We start from the raw sequence: 22,769 nt of genomic DNA on the forward strand, positions 1-22,769 counted from the left end.
TGGCTCTGCCTCCCGAGTGTGGGATTAAAGGCATGCGCCACCACCGCCTGGCGGCTAAACTTTTTATTTGAGAATAACAATGCTCTTTATGGTTAGAGTTCATTGTTTTGTATTTTATTCTTTATAATTTAAAATTGGAGAATTATGGGAATAGTGTTTTGGGTGGGATGTATGTACACTTGGGAACGATTGTTTCATTGAATTCTCATCATCACAGGCCTGAAACTGCTTTGGACCATGAGCAAATTCCTGCTGCTTATTCTATAGAACATAGTCATCTGGAGACTCATTCAAAAATAGAGGCTGCTAGAGACTCAGCTGAAACAGAAGGACAAAAGTTTTTAAGCAGATCAGTGGAAGATGTAAGACCTCACCATGCTGATACAAATAATCAGTCTGCTTGTTTTGATGTGATTGATCAAAAGAGCTTACCTACTCCTCCAGAAGAGCGAATTTCAGCACTAGAAAGTCAACCTGCCCGGAAAAGAAGTGTTTCCCATGGATCTAACCATGCTCCAAAAGCAGAGGAGCAAAGAAATGAGCCCTCTGTCAGCCTTCCTAAAGTCAGCAGCAGGTGCATTGATTCTAAAGAAACTGGAGAAAAGCCAGAGGAGAAGCCAAGAAAAGATGGCTTTCTGCGATCTTCTGAAGGACCTAAACCAGAGAAAATATACAAATCTAAGTCAGAAACTCGTTGGGGTCCAAGACCAAGCTCCAACAGAAGAGAAGACGGTAATGATCGGCCTGTAAGAAGGTCCGGACCCATTAAAAAACCTGTGCTTAGAGATATGAAAGAGGAGCGGGAGCAAAGGAAGGAGAAAGAAGGCGAGAAGGTTGAAAAGGTCACTGAAAAAGTTGTTAAAACAGAAAAACCAGAGAAGAAAGAGCTTCCTCTTCCTCTACCACCTCCAACACCAGTTCAGGCACAGTCACTGGTTCCACCACCAGTTCAGCCAGAACCAGAGAAACTACCATCAACAGAACCTTCCTCTTTGGCTCAGAAGCCATCTCAAGAGAGTGAGAAGCCTTTGGAACCTGTGGCTAGTGTCCAGGTAGAGCCTCTAGTTAAAACTGGAAACCAACAAAATGTTGTGGCACCAACCGTCAAAGAAGAAAAGCAGCCCGAGAAAGTCATCCACAAAGACGTCGTTGGAGCAGAACGACCTCGGCCGGATTCTAGAGCACCAGTTAAAAAAGACTCCCCTTTACCAACTTCTAGGACCTACTGGAAAGAAGCTAGAGAGAGAGATTGGTTTCCAGACCAAGGCTACAGAGGCAGAGGCAGAGGAGAGTATTACTCCAGAGGTCGAAGCTACAGAGGCTCTTATGGGGGTCGTGGCAGAGGTGGTAGAGGGCACGCTCGTGATTATCCTCAGTATAGAGACAGTAAGCCAAGAACAGAGCATGGCCCTTCAGGACCTCTCAGACAACGAGAAGAAAGTGAAACACGAAGTGAGAGTTCCGATTTTGAGGTTGTTCCCAAAAGACGGCGACAGAGGGGTTCCGAGACTGACACGGACAGTGAAGTTCCTGAAAGTGCCAGTGACAAGGATAGCCTAAGCAAAGGCAAATTTCCTAAAAGAGAGGAACGGCCTGAAAACAAAAAACCTGTCAAGCCCCAGGCTTTTAAGCCTGAAAGTCATGTCCGAATAGACAATAGGCCATTAGAAAAACCTTATATCAGAGATGAGGATAAATCTAAACCAGGTTTCCTTCCTAAAGGAGAGCCTACAAGGAGAGGTAGAGGAGGAACATTCAGACGAGGTGGAAGGGACCCCGGAGGCCGACCATCACGCCCTGCCACTTTAAGAAGGCCTACTTATCGGGACAATCAGTGGAACCCAAGGCAAGCAGAACCTCCAAAACCTGAAGATGGAGAGCCACCAAGAAGACATGAGCAGTTTATGCCTGTACCCGCAGATAGACGACCTCCAAAATTTGAACGGAAATTCGACCCAGCAAGAGAGAGGCCACGAAGACAACGTCCAACTCGACCACCAAGGCAAGATAAGCCTCCTCGATTTAGACGGCTAAGAGAGAGAGAGGCTGCTTCAAAAACAAGTGAGGTGTTGGTACCTACAAATGGCACAGTTAATAATGTTGTTCAAGAACCAGTTAATCCCCCTGGGGACATATCTGGAAATAAGACCCCAGATTTGTCTAATCAGAACTCTTCAGATCAGGCAAATGAGGAATGGGAAACTGCTTCTGAAAGTAGTGATTTCAATGAGAGACGTGAGAGGGATGAAAAAAAAAATGCCGATGTGAGTTCACAAGCAGTTGTAAAAGCTGGAGAGAATGTTTTGCCTCCAAAAAGAGAAATAGCAAAGAGAAGTTTTTCTAGTCAGAGACCTGGAGTTGATCGACAGAATCGTCGTGGCAACAATGGCCCACCCAAATCAGGAAGGAATTTCTCAGGTCCTAGGAATGAAAGAAGAAATGGCCCACCATCAAAAAGTGGAAAGAGAGGGTGAGTACTGTATTTAATAATTAAAACTTGTGCCTTTAAAAAAGGCAAAAGGAGATGTAGTGGAAGTTGCATAATTAGGTAGAGGAACAAGACATTGTCCTCCCCTAGTGCTGTTTTCTGTTCTTAAGGTGTAGTGGTCCTTGAGCAGCAGGACTTATGTGTGTGGATCCTCACGTGCTGAGTCACGTCTTCTAAAACGGTTGTCTTGGGAATGTGTCTATAGCTTTGGAAGTACTAGTACAGCGAGAAAGGAACATGCAGTTTCTTCATTTGTTAATTGCTCCTGACATTAATGAGTAGCTCTCCTCTTTTCATTTCTCAAGGGGTGTTCTAAGACTTGAATGTTACAGAGATGTATCCTGGCACTCTGTGCTGTTTGCTCGAAAGTCCTTATTGAGTTGTCAACATATACTCCCTTCTGGAGTTATAAACTTTATAATAAAGAATCCAACTAGAGAGACCCAGAAAACAAATTCCTGCCTATCCACCCTGGCTTGGGTTGCCAACATGAGTCCCATGGCATTTGATATTTGTTTATTTTTAAAGAGTTTTCAGGACTGGGGATATAGTAGCTTAGTTGGTAGAAGTGCTTACCTAGAACTACATAAAACCAGACGTGGTGGTACATACCTGTCATCTCAGCATTTAGAAAGGTAGAGATAGGGAATCACAAGTTCAAGGTCATCCTTGACTAGAAAACCTGGGAGATTAGACTTTCTTTAAAAAAAAAAAAAAGGAAGAAAATTTTTAAAAACTATGCTAAGGTTGCCCTTTTCTTTTAAATATGAAAATGTTGGTTAGATGTTAATATTGGTTTCAGTATTAAGGATATGAAGAAAAACCAGAGCATGGGATATTGTAGCATGTACTACACAGTAAGCATTCCTTAGGCAAAATTTCCTAGGTTTGTGTGGGGATGGAGAGATTGCTTAGTGGTTAAGAACTCTGACAGCTCTTCCAGAGGACCTCAGCAACCATGTGGTAGCTAACAACCCCTTTCTGGGGGGTCCTCCAACTCCCTCTTCTGGTCTCCTTGGGCAGTACACACATGGACAGACAAAAAAACAGGCAAAACAAACACCTTGGTGGTCGAGTTTCACATAATAATACTTAAAATTTTGATCTGTCTTTTGAGCTGTGTAGATGGCAGCCACTTTAAACTTACAGAAATACCACTGGATGGTTGTAGTTGCAACAAGAGTTTTGAAGGGCCCATTTGGAAGAAATAAGTAATTCTTCAAGTGTTGGGAGTCATGTCAGGCATTTAGTAATCCTTTATCTTGAGAAATTGTGTGGACTGATATGAAAATTAATCAGTAAGCCCTTTTTTATTATGTTTTTATCTTGGAACTTATTAAAATAAACCCAAGAATTGTTATGTCAGCGAACAAAAACTAGGAATGTATTTGGCTTATGAAGTGAGTTTTCCTATTAAAGGTGTTTACATGTTTACATGAGTATCTAAAACTCTAAGGTAGGGGTGTGTGTGTGTGTGTGTGTGTGTGTGTGTGTGTGTGTGTGTGTGTGTATGCCAAATAGTATAGCATTTAGAGTGCTATTTTAAAATCCTATTTTTTATATAGTGCTCACTTTAGGAGTGGATCCAATCATAGATATGACAGATTTTTTTTTTCCTATATCTATGCTGTAGCTCATTTATAAAATATTGGGCAAATGGACACAATAACCTCCTGAGGTTTAGAATTCCAGAATTTAATTTATTGGGGAGAACTTCAAAGACCTCTGCTGTATTGAGATCCTCAGTTTTAGTGAGGTTATGCCTTCAGAGGCTCCTGCGACAGACTGGGCCTTCTTCAGTGCTGGTGTGTCTTAGGTATGACTTTACAAACTGCCAGGAAGGACATTTTTCTATTGTTGGAGTATGTGAAAATCATCTCATTATTTTCTGTAGGCCATTTGATGACCAGTCCTCAGGCACAGCTGGTGTTGACCCTGTCAATGGTAATGCTGCACACCACCAAGAAGGAGCACCTAATGGTGCTGGTCAAAAGAATTCCAAGGATGCTACTGGAAAAAAGAGAGAGGACCAGACCAAACCAGGTCCTAAAAAGACCAAAGAGAAAGTAGATGCTCTCTCACAGTTTGATCTCAACAATTATGCAAGTATGTTACATATTTCTTTATTTCTTGGTAAATTTAAGCAGATAATATGAAAACATAAGGAAAAAAGCATTAGACCTTTGTGTTAGACATAGAGCTGACTGAAATTCTAACTTGGCTTAAACTTTATGAACATTGAGTACAATTTTTGTTAATGATACTCCAGGTTTCACTGTTCTTCATGGAATTAATTGGGGGTGTGGGTTAAAATTGATCAAACCAGTAAAATTGCAAAATAGGCATGAGAAAGCACAAGAAAACTTTAAGGGAAGATTTTTAATTAGAACTGAAGCAGTTCTGAATCTTTCTTTTTAAAAAGAAAATAAATAAATGGTCAACTGAGTTGTTAAGGTCTAAAAATCCAGGAAGAATCCATCAGGAAGACTGGGTTCGAGCAAACAGAAAATTTAGTGAAAAAGGCTGATTTTAAAGGAAAAAAACAAAAGAGGGCAATCCTTCAATTTCAACCAATCATAACAGAACATGGGGATATGCAGTTAGGGACTTTCCATGGTGGCAGGCCCCCAGCCTATTAGGAGAATGTTGCCTCTCTCCTCATTTCAAATACCTTGTGCCTTTGCCCCGTTTGTTGTGATGTGAGGTGGATGAGTGAAGAGCTGAAGTGGATATACTGTTAGTTACAAGAGTTGCTTCAGCAGAAGCATTGCAGTACCTCTAGTTGGTCTGGCAACAGCTACCAAGTAGCTCATGGACAGGTATTCTCAATAAACTACTGGAATGCTGCCACACACCTGTAATCTCAGCACTTGACAGGTAGAGGCAGGATGATCTGGAGTTCAAGGCCAGCCTCGGCTGCACACGTTTGAGATTATTGTGGGCTACATAACACCCTGTTTTAAAAATGCAATTTTAGGACTTTTTTTTTTTTATAAACAAAAATCTTATTTATGAAACTTTTTCATTAAGGTGCAATAGCTTTGAAAATTGCTAATCCATTATGGGCCATCTAAGTTATACTCTAAAATTTTTCGTGCCTGCAGGTGTTGTTATAATTGATGATCATCCTGAAGTAACTGTAATTGAAGATCCCCAGTCCAATTTGAATGATGATGGCTTTACTGAAGTGGTATCTAAAAAACAGCAAAAGCGGTTACAGGATGAGGAACGCCGAAAGAAGGAAGAACAAGTTGTACAGGTTCAAAGCTCATCCTTTTGTTGCTAGTTCATATGTTGTTTTTCAGAGCATGTTAGCAAATGGTCAGGGTTACTCAGAACGGCATTTGTATTTAGCTAAAGAGCTGAGTGATTTTTATCTTCACACCTGGGAACTCTAGTAGGAAATTTTCAAAATTAGGTAATTTTCAAAATGAGATAATTGCTGTAGCTTGTCTTTTTCCAATAATAGATCTTATGTGTTACTAATTTGTTCCATGGTAGAATTCAGATTGTTTTAAATTTTCTTGGAAATTGAATGGTCACAGTGCACAGATCCAGAAGTGACTTCTTGTCTTTTTGGGGGAGGGTTCGGGGGAGGTCACATTCACTTCAAACTTTGTTAAATATTTCGGATTGGGGGCAGGGGTGCTTAAGCCTGTATATAAAAATTTTTTTTTTCTCTTTATTATCTTTTCTTCTTGTAGTTTTAAATCTCATTAGTACCCTGACAGTGTCCAATTTGGAAAATTGAAATAGCCAAGTTAGCACTAAGAAGTTCTAGAAATAGTAGGATGTAGAAATTACTTGTGTGCATTGTTTCTTTGGGCATATTATTGACAACAGAAATGGTTCTGTCAATTTCTTTAAGGTGTGGAACAAAAAAAATGTAAATGAAAAAGGAAGAGGTCAGACTTCTAAACTCCCTCCAAGGTTTGCCAAAAAACAAGCCACAGGGACTCAGCAAGCTCAAGCTCCAACCTCTGCTGCGGTTTCCGTCTCTTCCTCAGCTGCAGTTTTAACATCCCCAGCAGCTTCAGTTCCAGCCTCCACCCCAGCTCCAGTTCTGGTTCTGGCTTCAGCCACTGCTCTAGCTCCAGCCTCCACCCCAGCTCCAGTTCTCACTTCAAGCCCAGCTCCAGCTCCAGCCCCAGCCCAGCCCCAGCCCCAGCCCCAGCCCCAACCCCAGCCCCAGCCCCAGCCCCAGCCCCAGCCTCAGCTCCTGTTCCAGTGTCCACTTCATCCTCAGTCACAGCCTCTTCCTCACTCCAAGTCTCAGTTCCAGCTCCAACTCCTGTCCTTGCCTCAGCATCAACTACAGCCTCCGTCCCCATTCTTGCCTCAGCTTCAATTCCTATCCTTGCTTCAGCACTGGCACCAGCTTCAGTTTCTTCCCCAACCCCAGGAGTCTCAGCCCCAGCTGTACCAACTATTTCAACATCAACTGCCCCAGCCTCAGCCCCAGCAGCCTCAGTTCCACTTGCCCCAGCCTCGGCTGCAACCACTGCCCCTGCCCCAGCCGCACCAGTACAGACTCAGACACAGACCCACAAACCAGTCCAGAGTCCACTTCCACCTCCAACACCATCTTCAAAACAGCCACCACCTTCAATTAGATTACCTTCAGCTCAAACATCTAATGGCACAGATTATGTAGCCACAGGAAAATCCATCCAGACTCCACAATCCCATGGTCCTCTAACAGCTGAATTGTGGGATAACAAAGTGGCTGCTCCAGCTGTGCTGAATGACATCTCTAAAAAATGTAAGTATGCAACAGAAAGAAGTATGGGGTAGGAAAATATATAGAAATACTGACATTTGTTTTCTATTTTACTTAAAAATTCAGTTAAGCTTGTTTTTTTCCACCTAGCCATGTCGTTTTTCCTAGTAGGGAGCAGTAGTAGCAATTGTTGTTAGTTTCTTTCTTGAAATGGTTTATTTCTAAAATAAGCATAGTTAACAACAACATGCTTTTTATTTATATTGAGATTTCATATCACCTTAGTTAGAATGGCTGTTAGAAAAACCAACAAATGCTAGTTGAGAAAAAAGGAAACCCTTATACACAACTAGTAAATTAGCTCTGCCAATATGAAAATCAGTATGCAGGTTCTTAAAAAAACTAAAAATAGAATTACCATAGGATCCAGCTCTTCCATTCCTAGGTAAATATCTGAAGGGATTTATGTCTCAGTAGAGATGCTCAAGCTTTGGTGTTTATTTAACAGTATTCACAATAGCCAATATAAGTCATCAGCCCAGATGCCTATTAACAGATAAATTCATAAAGTTCTAGTATAACGCAGTGGAATTTTATTCAGCCATAAAGAAGGATGAATTATGTCATTTGCAGAGAAATGAATGGAAGTAGTCTGTCTTTCTTTATGTGTGCTTTAGATTGTATGTGAATGGGGGAGGGGAGTGCACACAGGTAAAAGTAAAGAGGAACTACATGGGAGAAAGAAAAGATATGTTGGCCAACAAGAGAGGTATTGGAAGGTTAGAAAATAAAGCTATGTGTTTCTCTCATGTGGAATGTAAAGTATGTATAAACTTAGGAAAGAGAACCATTTAAGATGAAGTGGAAAGAAGGGCATCATAGCATGAAAGGGTAGAACAGCACACGTTTTATGTAGACAAAGTGATAATATATGTGTGTAACAGACCTTGAATGGACCTTAACTTATTTTGACATGTAAGAATCTGTTAGCTTGATAAGGCACACACCTTAGAAGATAGGCAAGTCTGAATTCAAGGACAGCTAGAACTACAAGGAGAAACCCTGCTGGGGTTGGGTTAGTGGGGGCAGTGTGAAAAAATCTGTGATGTAGAGATTTGTTTTATTGTCAGGCTACCATTGCAACTAAGGATTGAATATTAGACTTCAACATCTAAATTGTAATGGTCACATTTTTCTCAATGACTTTTAGTAGGTCCTATTAGTCCACCACAGCCACCTTCAGTCAGTGCATGGAATAAGCCCTTGACGTCATTTGGATCAGCAACTTCATCAGAGGTAAGAATAGACTGACTGGCATTGATGGAATTAGTGACATAGTTTTTTACCAAATTCCTCCCAAGTGTCCACCTTGAGGAGAATTCTACCATGGTTCAGAATAGATGCTACAAGCGGCTAAGGATACTACTCTGAGGGCTATTCAATGAATCTAACACACTGAGTTCTTTAGTCCATTCATTTTATTCTTCCAAGTCAATTCTGTCTACACAGTTTCTTTTCTGTTCTCATGCTTAGCTCCTCTCAGTCTTCCTGTTATCAGTCTCTTCTGCTGTTCTCTCATCTCTACCTAGTTCTTTCCATCTTGGTCCTCATCTTGTTCTTCTCAGTCAGTTCCCCTCTTCTACTGTTCTCTCCTCTCTAGCTAGTTCTTTCCATCTTCATCCTCATCTTGTTCTTCTCAATCAGTTCCCCTCTCTGCTGTTCTCTCATTTCTATATAGTTATTTCTATCTTTCTTGTTTTCTGTTTCCCCAAATATGAAGGTAGGTGTGTGTGTGTGTGTGTGTGTGTGTGTGTGTGTGTGTGTGTGTGTGTACATACATACATACAAATCTCCATTAATTAACAACTTGTTAGTAAAAACTACAAAATAAACTCTCAGGGACAAGTATTCTGATTAGAGTCACACTTGGCAAAACTTGGTCAGCTTAATTGGTGATTAACAACAGCTGTAGGTTGTAAAAGTTCTGGCTATCTCTTAAAGGGATAGCTACAAGGCTTACAAGGGAAGAAACAAATGAGAGATTTAAGGAAAAAGCAAAGAATACATATACTATTATATGTGATTAATAATATCCAGACATGGTTAGTCGGTTAACAGCCTTTTTCTGTTAGTCACTGAATCTCAGGGCCTATATGTAATTAGTCTACTGAGCCTAAAAGTCTTGCGCTAAAAACTATTATAGAAATAAAAACAAAGTTAATTGTTAATTTGAATCAGAGTGGGGAGGTACTAGTGGAGGAAGCTTAGGTCAACATAGGAGCTATTGATCTCTAGAAGGACTAAGATATACCAAAGCCAGACACCTGCACTATCATCATTTCTGGTTCACTATAATTCTTCTGAAGAGTTTTGATCCAGCAAGGCCAGGCATGTGCAATTCTGCTCTGTGAAAGTTCTATGAGGACATTTTGTCTGGCCAATATTTACCTTGTCAGTGGTTAAGGGTGGAGAGCAAGACCTCTAATGGAACAGTAGATCTAGTATGAAGCATATTTTAGTATGTTTCTATTCATAAAAATTGTACGGTTAAGTAAGAAACCATCTTCTAGACCATCCACAACTAAGTGTGCCCATAACATTGAGATGCAGTCATGAGATTGCATGTACACATAACATGGAAATGCACAGTAAATGGGGAGAATCATAGCTGTTATTGCACAAGAAGTTTACAATAAGAAACAGCCAATTCATTCAAAAGGCAATAATTCCATAACACCTTGCGTGATGGTTTCCTCTAACAGAACCCTTAGTTGGGTTGACCTTCTGAATTCTAGTTGTCACCTGCTGTATACTCCCATGGTCTTTGCTACCAGCAGTTCTCAATAGTTTCTAAATAATTTCTCATACTTCATTGTAGCTCATTATTAACCTAGGAGGGCCATTGAAACAGATTAAGCTCATGCCCAGAATTTCTGATCCGTTAGGTCTGGGTTGGGTTTTGTACCCAGGCGATATTAATGCTACTGGTCCTCTATATTTACAAGCTGTTTTTTCACCTTTAGCTAAAGGTTAAGCATTTATTTTCATTCTGATATCCAGAAAAGACCTATGGTACAGGCCGTAATACAGTCACTATTTTCCAGGCTTTCCTCATTTTCATATATAATAGGATAATTACAATTTACGGGTTACTGTTCTGTCATTTCTCACTGTGTGCAGTATTGGTAAATGATGTTTTTGTCAGTGGCCATTCTCCCTTCTAAGTTTGCAAAACTAGTGCTGAAGCTAGGACTAAAAGACACTGTCCTCGCAGGGCTCCGTTATAGTGTCTGGAGAAGTCGGTAATCCTTCTGTTTAATCAAGAGACTAGGCAAGGATTTTGTCCAAGTAGATGGAAGTAATTTAAAGGGGCCAAGAGATTCTACTTGTGTGGTATTTGAATAAAGATTTGGAGGAGATACAGAGAGTAGGCTAGTCAAATATGAGGAAAACAAGGTCAGTTCTCAGGTCAGGGAATAGCAGTTATGAAAGTCATGAGGCAAGAACAAATCTGGTGTATTCAGAGTAGTCAGAGAAGTTCATTGGCTGGAGTGAACAAAGAACAGAGTTGAGAGGCAATAGGGGCTTTGGAAGACCATTGGAGGGTGTCATGGATGCAAAGGAGTGCCAGGGCATGACTATAGATTGTTCTGTTAGGAATTGTCTGTGTGGGTGAGGGGGCAAGGGAGTTAAAATGACAGTAGTCAAATGATAAACCAAAGAAATGACATTGAAGGTCATTGAGCTTATGTGATAAATGTAGAATGTCAGGAAAAGGAGAGCTATTGGTGTGAACAGGAAGAAAGAAAAAAATTCTCATCAGTTTCAAATGAGCAGCTGCACATGAATCAGAATTAGTGCTGAGAATAAGAAGTTCATATAGCTACATCTAAGATGTTATTGCCTGGGCTCAAGTGTTAAGAGTTCTTACTGCTCTTGCAGAGGGCTCAAGTTTGGCTCCCAGCACCCACATCAGGTGGATCAGAGTTACTTGGAACTCCAGTTCTAGGGGGATCTGATTGATGTCTCTGGCATCCATGGACACCAATATTCAGGTGTACTTACCTACCCACACACGCATAAACGTGATTTAAGTGAAAATGTCAATGTAGCTGGCTCTTAAGAGTCTGTAGGTCAGAAGAGAGTCTGATTTGAAGATTTATTTGGGAAGTCATTAACATATCGGCATGCAAAGCAGTGAGGTTGGATGAAAGGTAAATATGAATTATGAAGATAGAAAAAGGGAAAAAATGAAAAATAAGTGAGGCTTTCCAGCTCAGAAAGGTGGGAGGTGTAACTGTCAACTGATTGGAGAGGCATCTGAAAAGAGGGCGTGGATCAAATGTGTCAAATGCTGCTGATAGAAGAAGTGGTACCTGTGCTGAATTGACAGTTGGAATTAATGCTGTAGGGCCACTGGTGACATTGACATGAGAAAATGAGGTGAGTAGAGAGAGCTTCAGGGTACAGTCATGTGCTACGTAAGAATTCTATAGTCAGAATGTCTTTTTTGGACCACCGATGCCATGTTGTGCACATAAGGCATCAGCTGGCAGCTAGTCTTGGTTTTAGTATACCTTGATACTTGCAGAACAAAACGATTGTCTTGTAATGGATTCCTCCTAATGTGCCCTGTTATGTAATGTACAGTAACAGTGGGGTAAGACATGCAGAAAAATGGGGAAGTAAATAGGATGGAATGGTTTCGGTTTGTTTTCTCTTTACGGAAGTCTTTCTGTTACCCTATCTGCCTTTCCATTTTTCTGACATGACAGGCCTGGAGTAGGCTTCATCATCTATTTTGGTATTATAGTTCTCTGGAGACCTTTAATAACTCAAGTCACTGTGTTTCAATATAAGAGCCTCCGTTTAATATCTGTTGTTAGTATTAGCATTATTATGATTCATCAGTGCATTTCTTACAAAGTAATTTTATTCATATTGATATGAAAAGGTTCAGTATGGAAAAATTTGTTTCGTTGATTGGCTACAGAAATTGTTTTGCAGGCATTCTGCAACTGTATGTTTTGGTAGTATCTTGTTGATCCTCCCGCACTTTGCTTCTCACCATCTTCATATTCTTTGCAATTTCCAGCTGGAAACTGCTTTCTGAGTGAAAGCTGTTCCTTTACCTTGAAATTTTTATGTTAGCAAAATTGGCATTTCAGACATTGGAGAGAATTCCCTGATATCTTTCCATTATGTTTTGTTTGAGTATACATGTGTGTATATGTGCATGTCAAGATCAGTGGTCATCCTGAAGTGTCATTCCTCAGGAGTCATCAACATTGCCTTTTGAGCCACTGTCTCTGACCAGAAGAATGTGAGGCTTAGACTAAGCTGGCTGACCCTTGAAGCCTAGGGATATCTACCTTTTCACCTCTCTGTTGCTGGGATTTCAAGTACATCCCAGTCCAAGCCCACTTGGCTTTCTACATGGGTGCTGTGATCAAGATCAGATACTGAAAAAAAAAAAAAAAAATCAGATACTGATGATTATAAAACAAGTACTTCAATAACTGAGCTATTTCTTCAGCCCATAGGTTTTTTTGTTTTGTTCTGGTTTTTGTTTGTTTGTTTTCTTTTTTCGGTTTTTCGAGACAGGGTTTCTCTGTGTAGCTTTGCGCCTTTCCTGGAACTCCGCTTTGTAGACTAGGCTGGCCTGGAATTCACAGAGATTCGCCTGCCTCTGCCTCCTGAGTGCTGGGATTAAAGGCGTGCGCCACCACTGCCCGGCCTGTTTTTTAAGATGTATGTGTGGTTATGTGCGCAGTTGTGGGTACCAAAAAGAGGCCAGAAGCATCCACTACCATGGAGCTGTAGTGTCCGGCAGCTTTGAGCCGACTGACCTGGGTACTAGGAACCAAACATGGGTCAGTCTGCACGAGGAGGCTTCTATCAGGCCCTGCTAATAGTCCTTGCTTATCCCTTTGGTTAACTTAGAGAACTCAGAACAGTTATTCTCTTATAGTTACTGTTGGTCATTTTCTATTCATTCAGCTACATATGAGGTTGTAATTTCTACATCATTAGTCATTTTCAGTTGCAAATTGCTGTATCATTCTCCCTTAATGACTCTAACTCCCTATAGAAATTTCAACATTGACTAAAATAAAATTGTATTCTAACTTACAACAGTTTTGTCTAGACTTAAGTGACAAGTCATTTGGCTCCCATAGTATGATTAGCCACACTAAGGTCAGTAAGGTCAGAAATAATATGGAAGTAGCAATTTGTAAGTTACTGTATGTAACTGCTTCATGCATCTAGCCTCCTGCATGCCATCTTCCATCACTGTCAACTCTTGTGCTCTGGCCTCACTCACCTTTTGTGCTATTAACTTTTACATTAGCTGTTCCAATTTTTCTGAGACACTTTCTATTGGTAGTTATTCCTTTCCAGTATGTTTTGCTCAGGAATTCCCTCTATTCTAAAGGGCCATTTGCGTATTTCTGTCTTAGCTTTTCGTAATATCCTCTATCCAACTTTTTGGTCCTTCATTTTATCCAAGAAAATCCAAATGATATTGCCTAGCACAAAGAATATGTTCAGAAAAGTAGTGTTTTAATGGGTGGCTTGATTCCATGGGTGTACATATCACCTCACTGTTCACATAGTACTTTGTTGGGTTTTTTATTTAAGTTACTCTCAAATCAGACTTCCAAGAAAATATTGATGCTGATCGTTACTATCTTTCCCATTTATACCTTTGGCATTTGTTGATTTTACATTTGTTTTAATGATGGCATAACTTGAAGCTTTTCTTGATTTTTCTCATCACAGAGCTAGCTAGGACTTTGAACACTTTAACTGTATACATATTTCAGTCAAGTCTGAACTTTGTTTACTGAGATATACCAAATGTTAAACATTATTTTATTAGGGAACAAGAAATGGTCAAGAGAATGGTGTGGAAATTGGAATTGACACAATTCAGTTTGGTGCTCCATCTTCAAATGGGAATGAAAATGAGGTGGTTCCTGTGCTTTCAGAAAAACCAACCGACAAAGTTCCTGAACCTAAAGAGCAGCGTCAGAAACAGCCACGGGCAGGGCCTATTAAAGCTCAGAAGGTGAGTACTGTTCGTAAGGGAGATGTGATTCTGAAATGGACAAAGAAAATGATTTTTAAAGTTGGATTTAATGTTTCATAAATCTTTCACTATAATGAAGTTTGTCATAAACATTGACTTTAGCTTCCAGATTTGAGTCTGGTAGAAAACAAAGAACATAAACCTGGTCCCATTGGAAAGGAGCGATCATTAAAAAATAGAAAAGTGAAAGATGCCCAACAGGCAGAGCCAGAAGGACAGGAGAAACCCAGCCCAGCTGTGGTCAGAAGCACAGACCCTGGAGCAGCAAAAGAAACCAAAGCTGTCTCAGAGATGTCTGCTGACATAGGAGCAATGATCTCGGTGTCATCTGCAGAATACGGCACTGATGCAAAGGTAGGCAGCATGCCCTGGTGCAGAATGAGTGGCAGGGGCATCAGTGGTGGACTTGTTAATGCTGAGCATTGTATTATGCTGCTTGTTCTTTAGCAAGCTTTCATTTTGTGAGATACTCATATGATATAAATGTCTGCAAAAAGTTACATTTTTGTAGAAGTTTGTATTTTGTTGAATGGGCTTAAATAGAAAACTATAAGATCAGAATTCTTTCCCTTGAGTTTGTAAGCATTTCAAAGATGTCTCTGTCTACTATAGCTTTATAATTCTAAATTTAACACTAAAAATATTGACTTGCTTTTGGTTTCCACATTGAATGAAAGATGTGTATCTTTTAAAATACAGTCGGCTCCCTTATGTCTCTGAGTTCAGGATTTCTGAACTCAAATCTGGATCAAAAATACTCTCCCTGAAAAATAGCGGGTGGTTGTTGTTGTTGTTGTTGTTATTAGGAGGTTTTGCTTGTTTGTTTTGTTGTCTTCTTTAAACTATTATATCCAGTAATAGAACATTTTGTTGTATTACATGTTGTTAGTAATGTAGAGAAGATGGTAGTTTGTGTAGAGATACTGTAACATTTTATGTAAAAGACTCCAACATCCACATGTCTGCAGGCCCAGTATGTAACTAGATGTGCCTGTAAAGGCAAGTTATGGAAAGTGACTGAGAACAGATACTTGTCTTCATCTGGAGACTTATATTGCTTGAAAATGAAGGAAGAAGTGATATTTTATGTTCATTTTTTAATAGTTTCCTCTTTTTTAATTGTCATACACCTTTAATTCTTCATGTAAGTAGGAACTAAAACAGTCCTACATTACCATATTCAAAGAAGAGATTCTCGATAATAAATAAGATAATAACTCACAAATATTTAGTCTTGTTGATAGCCTCCTACCGAGTGCTGTAAAATACATTTTAAATATGTGCAAAAGTCTAGCAGCAATTGAGATATTGTTCCTTGAAGGTACCATGCTTTATTGGCCTTCTATTAGTAGGTGGGTTGAAATTTAGGGCATAAAGTTTTATGATCTCTTTCCTTCCAAAACAGCTTTACCTCTATTCTATTAAACTGTCAAAAGGTGACCTATCAATTCGGCTTTAAAAGGACTTTTTCTGTTACTCCTCCACAGGAGTCTGTAACAGACTATACTACACCTTCTTCTTCTCTGCCTAACACTGTGTCTACTAATAATGCAAAGATGGAGGATACTTTGGTTAATAATGTAAGTAATCAGAGATTTGACGGGTTTGGATAGAAGCCTGGCTGTCATCTAATACATTGTCTTGTCTTATATACACTGTCATGACCAATATTGGACTCTTAACAGGGAATGAGTTGATAGTAAGTTTGTGTTTATGAGCACTGTAGTAAATATGCCTATTAAAGTCAAAGTCGTCATTATCTCCCCACCCCCAAAAAAAAAAAAAAAAGTTAGCAGCTTTCTAAGACCAAGACTTATATTAAGGCTTGGTTTTTGTTTTGGGTTTTTTTGTATGTTTGGTTGGTTGGTTGGTTGGTTTGTTGTTGTTGTTGTTGTTGTTTTTAATGGGCATTCATCCTGTTAACCTAGTTTGGTTAAAAAAAAAAAAGTGTTGGGTTTTCCCTTATATACTACAGTTAATTTTATTTGGTTGAATAATTTTGTTCACAAATGAGACTTTTTTTTAATGGTGCAATGAAGCTGTACTCATTTAAGGTCATTAGAAGAAAAGAAACTGTTTCCAAAGAATCAAGCATTTCTTTTGAAATTTAAATACATAGACCGGGCTTTTCCAGCATTCCTTTTATGAAAATTGAGCTATAATATGTACATAAATATTCCCAAATTTCTTAAATTCTCTAGTATTAGGTGATGTTATGTGGCAAATTAAGCCTTAGTTTACCAGGGACGAGATTGTAATTGGATGTTTTAAGTCAGTACAGTATATCGTTTTGCCTAGTTCACTATAGATGAGAAAATACTCTAAATATGCTAACTAACTTGCTGTGGTCACATGCACAGTATAATTTTGGACATCTAAAAGTTTCTTGTATGTTCCTCACTTTATAAAGGAGAAATTTTGTCATCTGATCTCCCTTTTAAATATAAATTTCTATAATAATCAAAAACTATCATATTTAAATGTTGATTGTTCTTTCAAAAAGTACTTCTATAGCTACAGTTAAATTTTTCTTCAAAAGGACTTAATCATTTTCAGTATAAAAATCTTGATTTTTGTCTTATATTTTTCCCTCATGCTGTCTATTCGTCCCTCTAGCATCAAGTATGTGGAGTTTTAGAAAGGTGAGCTGCATTAGGGGTCAGTTCATTAAAATGATAGTCCAATCAAAGCACTTTCCCTACAGAGCTGAGGAAAAGGAATAGCGAGGAATGCGTTGTACTTGGTATTGAGAACTTGATTAACTTGTCCAGTTTGTAGAAGTTGTAAGATGCTTCATGCACCGAAACCTGGAACCTACCACTCCCCTCTCCACCTTTAGAGAGAAGTTTCCTGTGTAATAGGAAACTTAGGAAAAAAGAGCTGTTTGTTGAGTTTCAGTGCTGATTCCACTGCTAGGTGATCAGCCAGTAACGTTACAGTAAATTTCATGAGTTTATGCTTAAAATAAGAAAAAAAAATTGTAAGATGTCACTTTTTCAGCTGGGCTGTGTGATGCGCACCTTTAACCCAGGCATTCAGGAGGCAGAGGTAGGCAGATACTCTGAGATACTCTGAGTTCAAGGCCAGACTGATCTACAGAGTGAATTTCAAGGTAGCCAGGACTACATAGAGAAACCCTGTCTTGGGGGGGGGGGGGGATATGTCACTTTTCTTTAGAAAGTGTATGTGATGCTCTCTGCTAATCTATAATCTGAAATATAATTGGATAAATGTAAATTTTATAATTCTCTAAACCTATAACATCTTGTCACTTAAAAATATATACAGAGATGAGCACTTCATTAGTCTCCATTTGTTCCTAAGGCCAATTAGCATGTGACTTTGTACACTGACAACTACTTTGGAGGAAGAAACCCAGTCTTGTGTATATGTGAATAATCTACATTTGATTATTAGTAATATATCGAAGGCATTTATAAAAGCAAAAACATAATTTAAGTTAGGGCTGTTGAACATTCAGTTCAGATGACTTCAATGTTGCTTCCATGGGCCAAGTGTGTAGGTTTATTTCTGTTGAGACTTAATATAGGCTTTTTTTTTTTTTTTTTTTTAAATGTAACTTTATATGTATATGTATGAGCTTGAGTGAGTTTATGTGCACCACTTGCTTGCAGGAGTCCTCAGAGGGCAGAAAAAGATGTTAGATAATCTGGATAGATGTTAGATAAACTGTATTGTTGTGAGGCACCGGGAACTGAATCTGGGTCCTCTGTAAAAGCAGTAAGCACACCAAGGCATTTCTCCAGCCCCAGTATAGGCTTTTCAAATCAATGTCTTAACTTGTGTAGTAGCTCGCATTACCCAGTATTAAAATTATTGTGTATTTTGAATGTCCCACAGAGTTAAGTACAGGGCACATTTTTTATTACTGTAGTTTAGCTAGTTTCAAGATTTATTAAAGAATCTTTGTTAACTAATACATGTTTTTGAGAGATCTCCATTAGAGATAGTCCATAGTATCTCCGTGATTTTTATTTTTAATCTGAAATCACCCCAAGCAAATTTTTTCTGAATAAATGAGTGAATCATCAAAAACAAACATAAAGCAGTACACATAGTAAAATAAGATCTAGGGACTAATGAGGTAAAAAAAAATGCAGATAGTGCATAATAGCTAAAGTTTCTAACAGTATTTGCTGTAGTCCTCTCCTTATACAATAGAACGGTTTGATGTGATGAGGTAAGGATGTATTCCATACTTGGCTCCAGAGGTTGCTCTTATTCTTGAATCTAGGTATAAAGAGGCTGATTGTATTGTAGGAAAGAGGTTTTCTACCTTTGCATTGCTAGGTTAAATACTCAGGACAAGAAAGTCGTATTTCTTAGAACTTGATTGCACAGGGTATGGCTCTTGGATCAGTAGTATTAACACTACCTGGGAATTTGTTTAAAACACAAGATTTCGCTTTAAGTATAAAGAATACTACCTGAGTAGTATGTATTTTATGTTCAAGGCAGTTTCTTTTTTTCCTGACATTTGTGCATACCCAAGCGGATAGTTTTTCTCTTCAGAACTTTAAACATAGTTATCAGCCTCTGTAAGCATGGTAACTTAACTAGTCAGATACAAGCACCCTTAGAATACATTAGCACTGTGACTGATGGGGCTTTTGCAGCACACTTAGATTGTGATATGTCGCCTGCCTTTTCAGGTGCCCCTGCCCAACACCCTTCCCCTCCCTAAGAGGGAGACTATACAACAGAGCTCCAGCCTAACTTCAGTTCCTCCCACTACTTTCAGCCTCACCTTCAAGGTATGTACAGCGTCCATCTCCAAGGCTCCTTAATCATTGCATGCAAGGGACCTAAGTTCACAGTAATAGTGGTTTTTGAGTTATGTCAAAGTATACCTTAAAATTACGTTGGCTTTTAACACTGCTTGGCAATGGCAAGTCTATTATGTTTGTGAATTTTGACATAAAAATAGAATTACAGTTTGTGATTTGTACTCAGATACAAAGTACTAATTATGGTAAGAATGCTTTTTTTTCTTATAAGTCATCTGTAAATTCAGTGCATGCAGGAATATTTTATGAAAAGGCTATTAACATAGCATACTTGATAGTGGGAAGTTTTGGTTTGAGGTACTAAAGATTGAACTTGGGACCCTCACATTTGAGGCAAGCACTGTACCACCACATCCCAGCCATTTGTTTACTTATTTAGATACAGTGTGGCCCAGGCTAGCTTCTAACCTTGCCGCACTTCTGCTTCGGCTTCTTAGATAGCAAGGGTTACAGACTGTCCTGTATCACCATGCCTGGCATTTGCCTGGTTTTTCTAGCCTGTTTTCACGATTTTTTGCCTATGTGAACCTATAAGAAGGTTACTTGAGATTACTTTAGATTTCTGATTCACCTCAGGGTGGATTAGTGGTTAGGGGGAGAAAACATGAATTTTTTTAATGTTTTTATTTATTGGTGCCCTTTTTGGTTCATAATCCCAGCAAGCATGGGATTAGCCTCTACAGGCAGGTTTTCCTGATTGGGTTGTAGTGACTCTTGGATGTTGCAGAGGAGAGGAAGGGAAAGCGAAGTCGTTTCAGTCATGTGGCCAGTGTTCATTTGTAGACTCTTGCTGCTCAACCTCACGGTCACTTCTCTGTGAGAGTGTTAATAGACCTGTGAGGCTGTGACATAGATGTCTGATGTGCCTGCCCTGTTCTTCCTGATGACTACCAATTCTTGTTGGGCCTTTGCTGCTGATTTTCCACTCGGGACTGTCTCACTCTGGATTCGTTACCTCTTTTTATAATTCAGATGATTTTTATGATTATATTGGTTGGATTTCATATAAGCAAATGTAATGTCATTTATACATATTTCTGAGTCAGTTGTTAATTCTTTAGAATACCTCTTGAGCTTTGCCTTTTACTCACTTTTAACATTCCAAGAAGAACTAAATTATATACAGAGTTAAAATTAAATTAGCTTGATCTGTCATCCTGTCATTTTGCTTTTTTTTTTTAAACCTTTCTTGGCAAAAATACTTAGTTGTAAAAGGTTCTATATGGGCATTATTTCCAGCATGTAAAATAATTATAATTTTAGTATCCCCGAATTTCCAAAGACAAACTGTTTCCTTGCTGTTTAAGAAGTGAAATTAAGCCAAGTATATGTGTGAACTATATCCCATACCATGTTAATTGCCTACTGCTAAAAAGACATAGTATTCTTCCCAAATTACTGCAGCGCTACAGCGTCAAAAGTATCAAGTTACTATAACAGTGGTCAACAAACTTAAGTTCCCTACAAGATGTTTGGTTTTGTTTTACAGTTACTTTTAATGGGTTTTAATGAATATCAAAAGTTGGCATGTCCTAGATATGTAGATGTTTATTTCAGAAGAAACCCCCCAATTAATAAAAAAGTATGTCTTTAGACTTTTCCTCTCATTACATTATATATGGAGAGTGTAGAACTTAAATAAGGTTGGTTGTTCAACAAAGTCAGTCTTCTGTCAGAAGCTAGGCAGAAACCTCAGCTGTCCCTTAAGGGATGGAGGTGATACCACAAACCTGGCTGTGGATTCTCTCATTCAGAACAACTAAGGAGAAACTCAACTAAAATACCAGGGTACATATTCTGAGTAGGAGCTCAAATTCAGGGCAGTGCAGAAGCAGAACGGTCTCTAGATGTGCCATTCTAGGATTTAGAAAGGATCTCAGAATCTGGGGGGTGGGGGGGGAGATCAGGTTCCAGTAACACCCTACCCTCCACAGCTTTTATTTTTTAAACTGATAAGAACAGATACTACACTTGATCTTAGCCAAAAGGCCAAGAAGCAATTATTTTTTAAATAAAGTACATTTGAATTAGCATAGTGATTGTGAGAAATACATATGTGTCCTTAAACATAAAGGAGTTGAACAATTTGATGGTTTAATGGTGACAGCATAAAATTAAGTGATGAGTAGTATGTGTGTGTGTTTTAAAGGGAATATGATAAAGTACACATTAAGATTGTTTAAGAATTTAGAAATTGCTTGGCAGTGGTGGCACACACCTTTAATCCCACAGCACTTTGGATGCAGAGGTGGGCAAATTTATGAATTCGGGTCTATAGAGTGAGTTCTAGGACAGCCAGGGCTACACAAAGAAATCTTGTCTCAGGAGGAAAGGCATTTAGAGATTGGCATTTTAAGAGCTAACATGTTAGTAGGAAAATGACCTCTTACAAATCATCTTAGAGATTGTCATGGGTTTTCGTTTCAACCCAAAACTTCCTCTAGTGATACTGAGAACCTCATAGCCTTGGTAGAGGGATCTTCCTCTGCCCTCTAATTCAGACCCTAGATAGCTAAAATTATTCAACATTTGAACAATGGCTGATCTAAGTTGATGTGTGCTTAAGAGAAAATGAAATAGATGCTGCACCTGAAATTTTAATATTAAAAAGCTTAAAAATTGGGTGTGGTGACGTTTATGTAAATCTCAGGACTTCAGAGATGAAAGCAGTTCACAGTCATCCTCCAATACATAATGAGTTTAAGGCCAGTCTGTGGTACAGTAAAACAGTGGAAACAAATTAGAGAAAAGGATATGTCTTAGTGTTTTTTATATCAATTATTATTTCAGTTTATATATAGTCTTAAATTAACTGATAACCAAATTAATGCTACCTTTTTGTTTCTACTTGTTTAAATGTAGCTGGTAGAAAAATGTAAGTTGTATATGTGTTATCATTGTTGTCTGAAAGTTAGTGAGTAATGCTGCTCTGATTTGGAGGTCTAATTCTGTCTTTTAAAAACTGAAGAGTACAGGTCAATCAGGGCCACAAATACAAATGGCTACAGGTAGTACACTAGCCGAGAATTTTGTCCTAGTCCTTTGCCATCTGCACTTGAGAAGTATTGGTTTAAAGAAAGAATGGAGAGAAAAGGTGCTTCATAAGGCCCTTTCTGACTTCTGTCCCATAGAGGAGTCATACTCTTTTTTTTACACTGGTGGGGAGGTGGAGCTTTAGCTATAGTTCAGTGTGCATTTCTTAAAGCCTCTGATTAATTCTGTTTTAAAATAATAATAACCCTTTGGGTGAGAGAACAAGTAAGAGGCTTGAAAACTCTCAGTCTGACACACTATTTGGAATCTACATGCTAGCATGTAGAGTTTGGTATTTTGGTTTTTCTTTGTTTTTGTTTATTTTGTTTGCTTTAACAGAAGTCTGTTTTATTGCAGATGGAGTCTGCACGTAAGGCATGGGAGAACTCTCCAAATATAAGGGAGAAGGGGTCTCCAGTCACTTCTGCAGCACCTCCCATTGTGAGTGGAGTCAGCAGTAGTGCCAGTGGACCGAGCACTGCTAATTACAACTCCTTCTCCAGTGCATCGATGCCTCAGATCCCGGTTGCTTCAGTCACTCCTACAGCATCATTGTCAGGTAGACAGACATTTGTCATAGCTTTCCTTACATACCTTTTTTCTGAGGAGTGATCATAGTTGCCTGAT

General features: G+C 39.0%; 1 protein-coding gene and 1 pseudogene across 1 annotated transcript in view; one reads left to right on the forward strand and one right to left on the reverse strand.

Moving 5' to 3' along the window:
• Prrc2c (proline rich coiled-coil 2C) overlaps positions 1–22,769 on the forward strand; it is a 79,994-nt gene that overhangs the window by 44,326 nt on the left and 12,899 nt on the right. Inside the window, exons 16-26 of the mRNA XM_028864436.2 lie at positions 218–2,470; positions 4,383–4,594; positions 5,593–5,747; positions 6,357–6,615; positions 6,651–7,250; positions 8,419–8,504; positions 14,092–14,280; positions 14,404–14,655; positions 15,789–15,881; positions 18,975–19,076; positions 22,500–22,701. Coding sequence (XP_028720269.1) covers positions 218–2,470; positions 4,383–4,594; positions 5,593–5,747; positions 6,357–6,615; positions 6,651–7,250; positions 8,419–8,504; positions 14,092–14,280; positions 14,404–14,655; positions 15,789–15,881; positions 18,975–19,076; positions 22,500–22,701 — 4,403 coding nt within the window. The remainder of the gene's footprint in view (positions 1–217; positions 2,471–4,382; positions 4,595–5,592; positions 5,748–6,356; positions 6,616–6,650; positions 7,251–8,418; positions 8,505–14,091; positions 14,281–14,403; positions 14,656–15,788; positions 15,882–18,974; positions 19,077–22,499; positions 22,702–22,769) is intronic.
• On the reverse strand, positions 20,944–21,110 carry LOC114690045 (annotated as a pseudogene).

This window comes from Peromyscus leucopus, chromosome 15, assembly GCF_004664715.2.
Source record: "Peromyscus leucopus breed LL Stock chromosome 15, UCI_PerLeu_2.1, whole genome shotgun sequence".
Classification (NCBI taxonomy): domain Eukaryota; kingdom Metazoa; phylum Chordata; class Mammalia; order Rodentia; family Cricetidae; genus Peromyscus; species Peromyscus leucopus.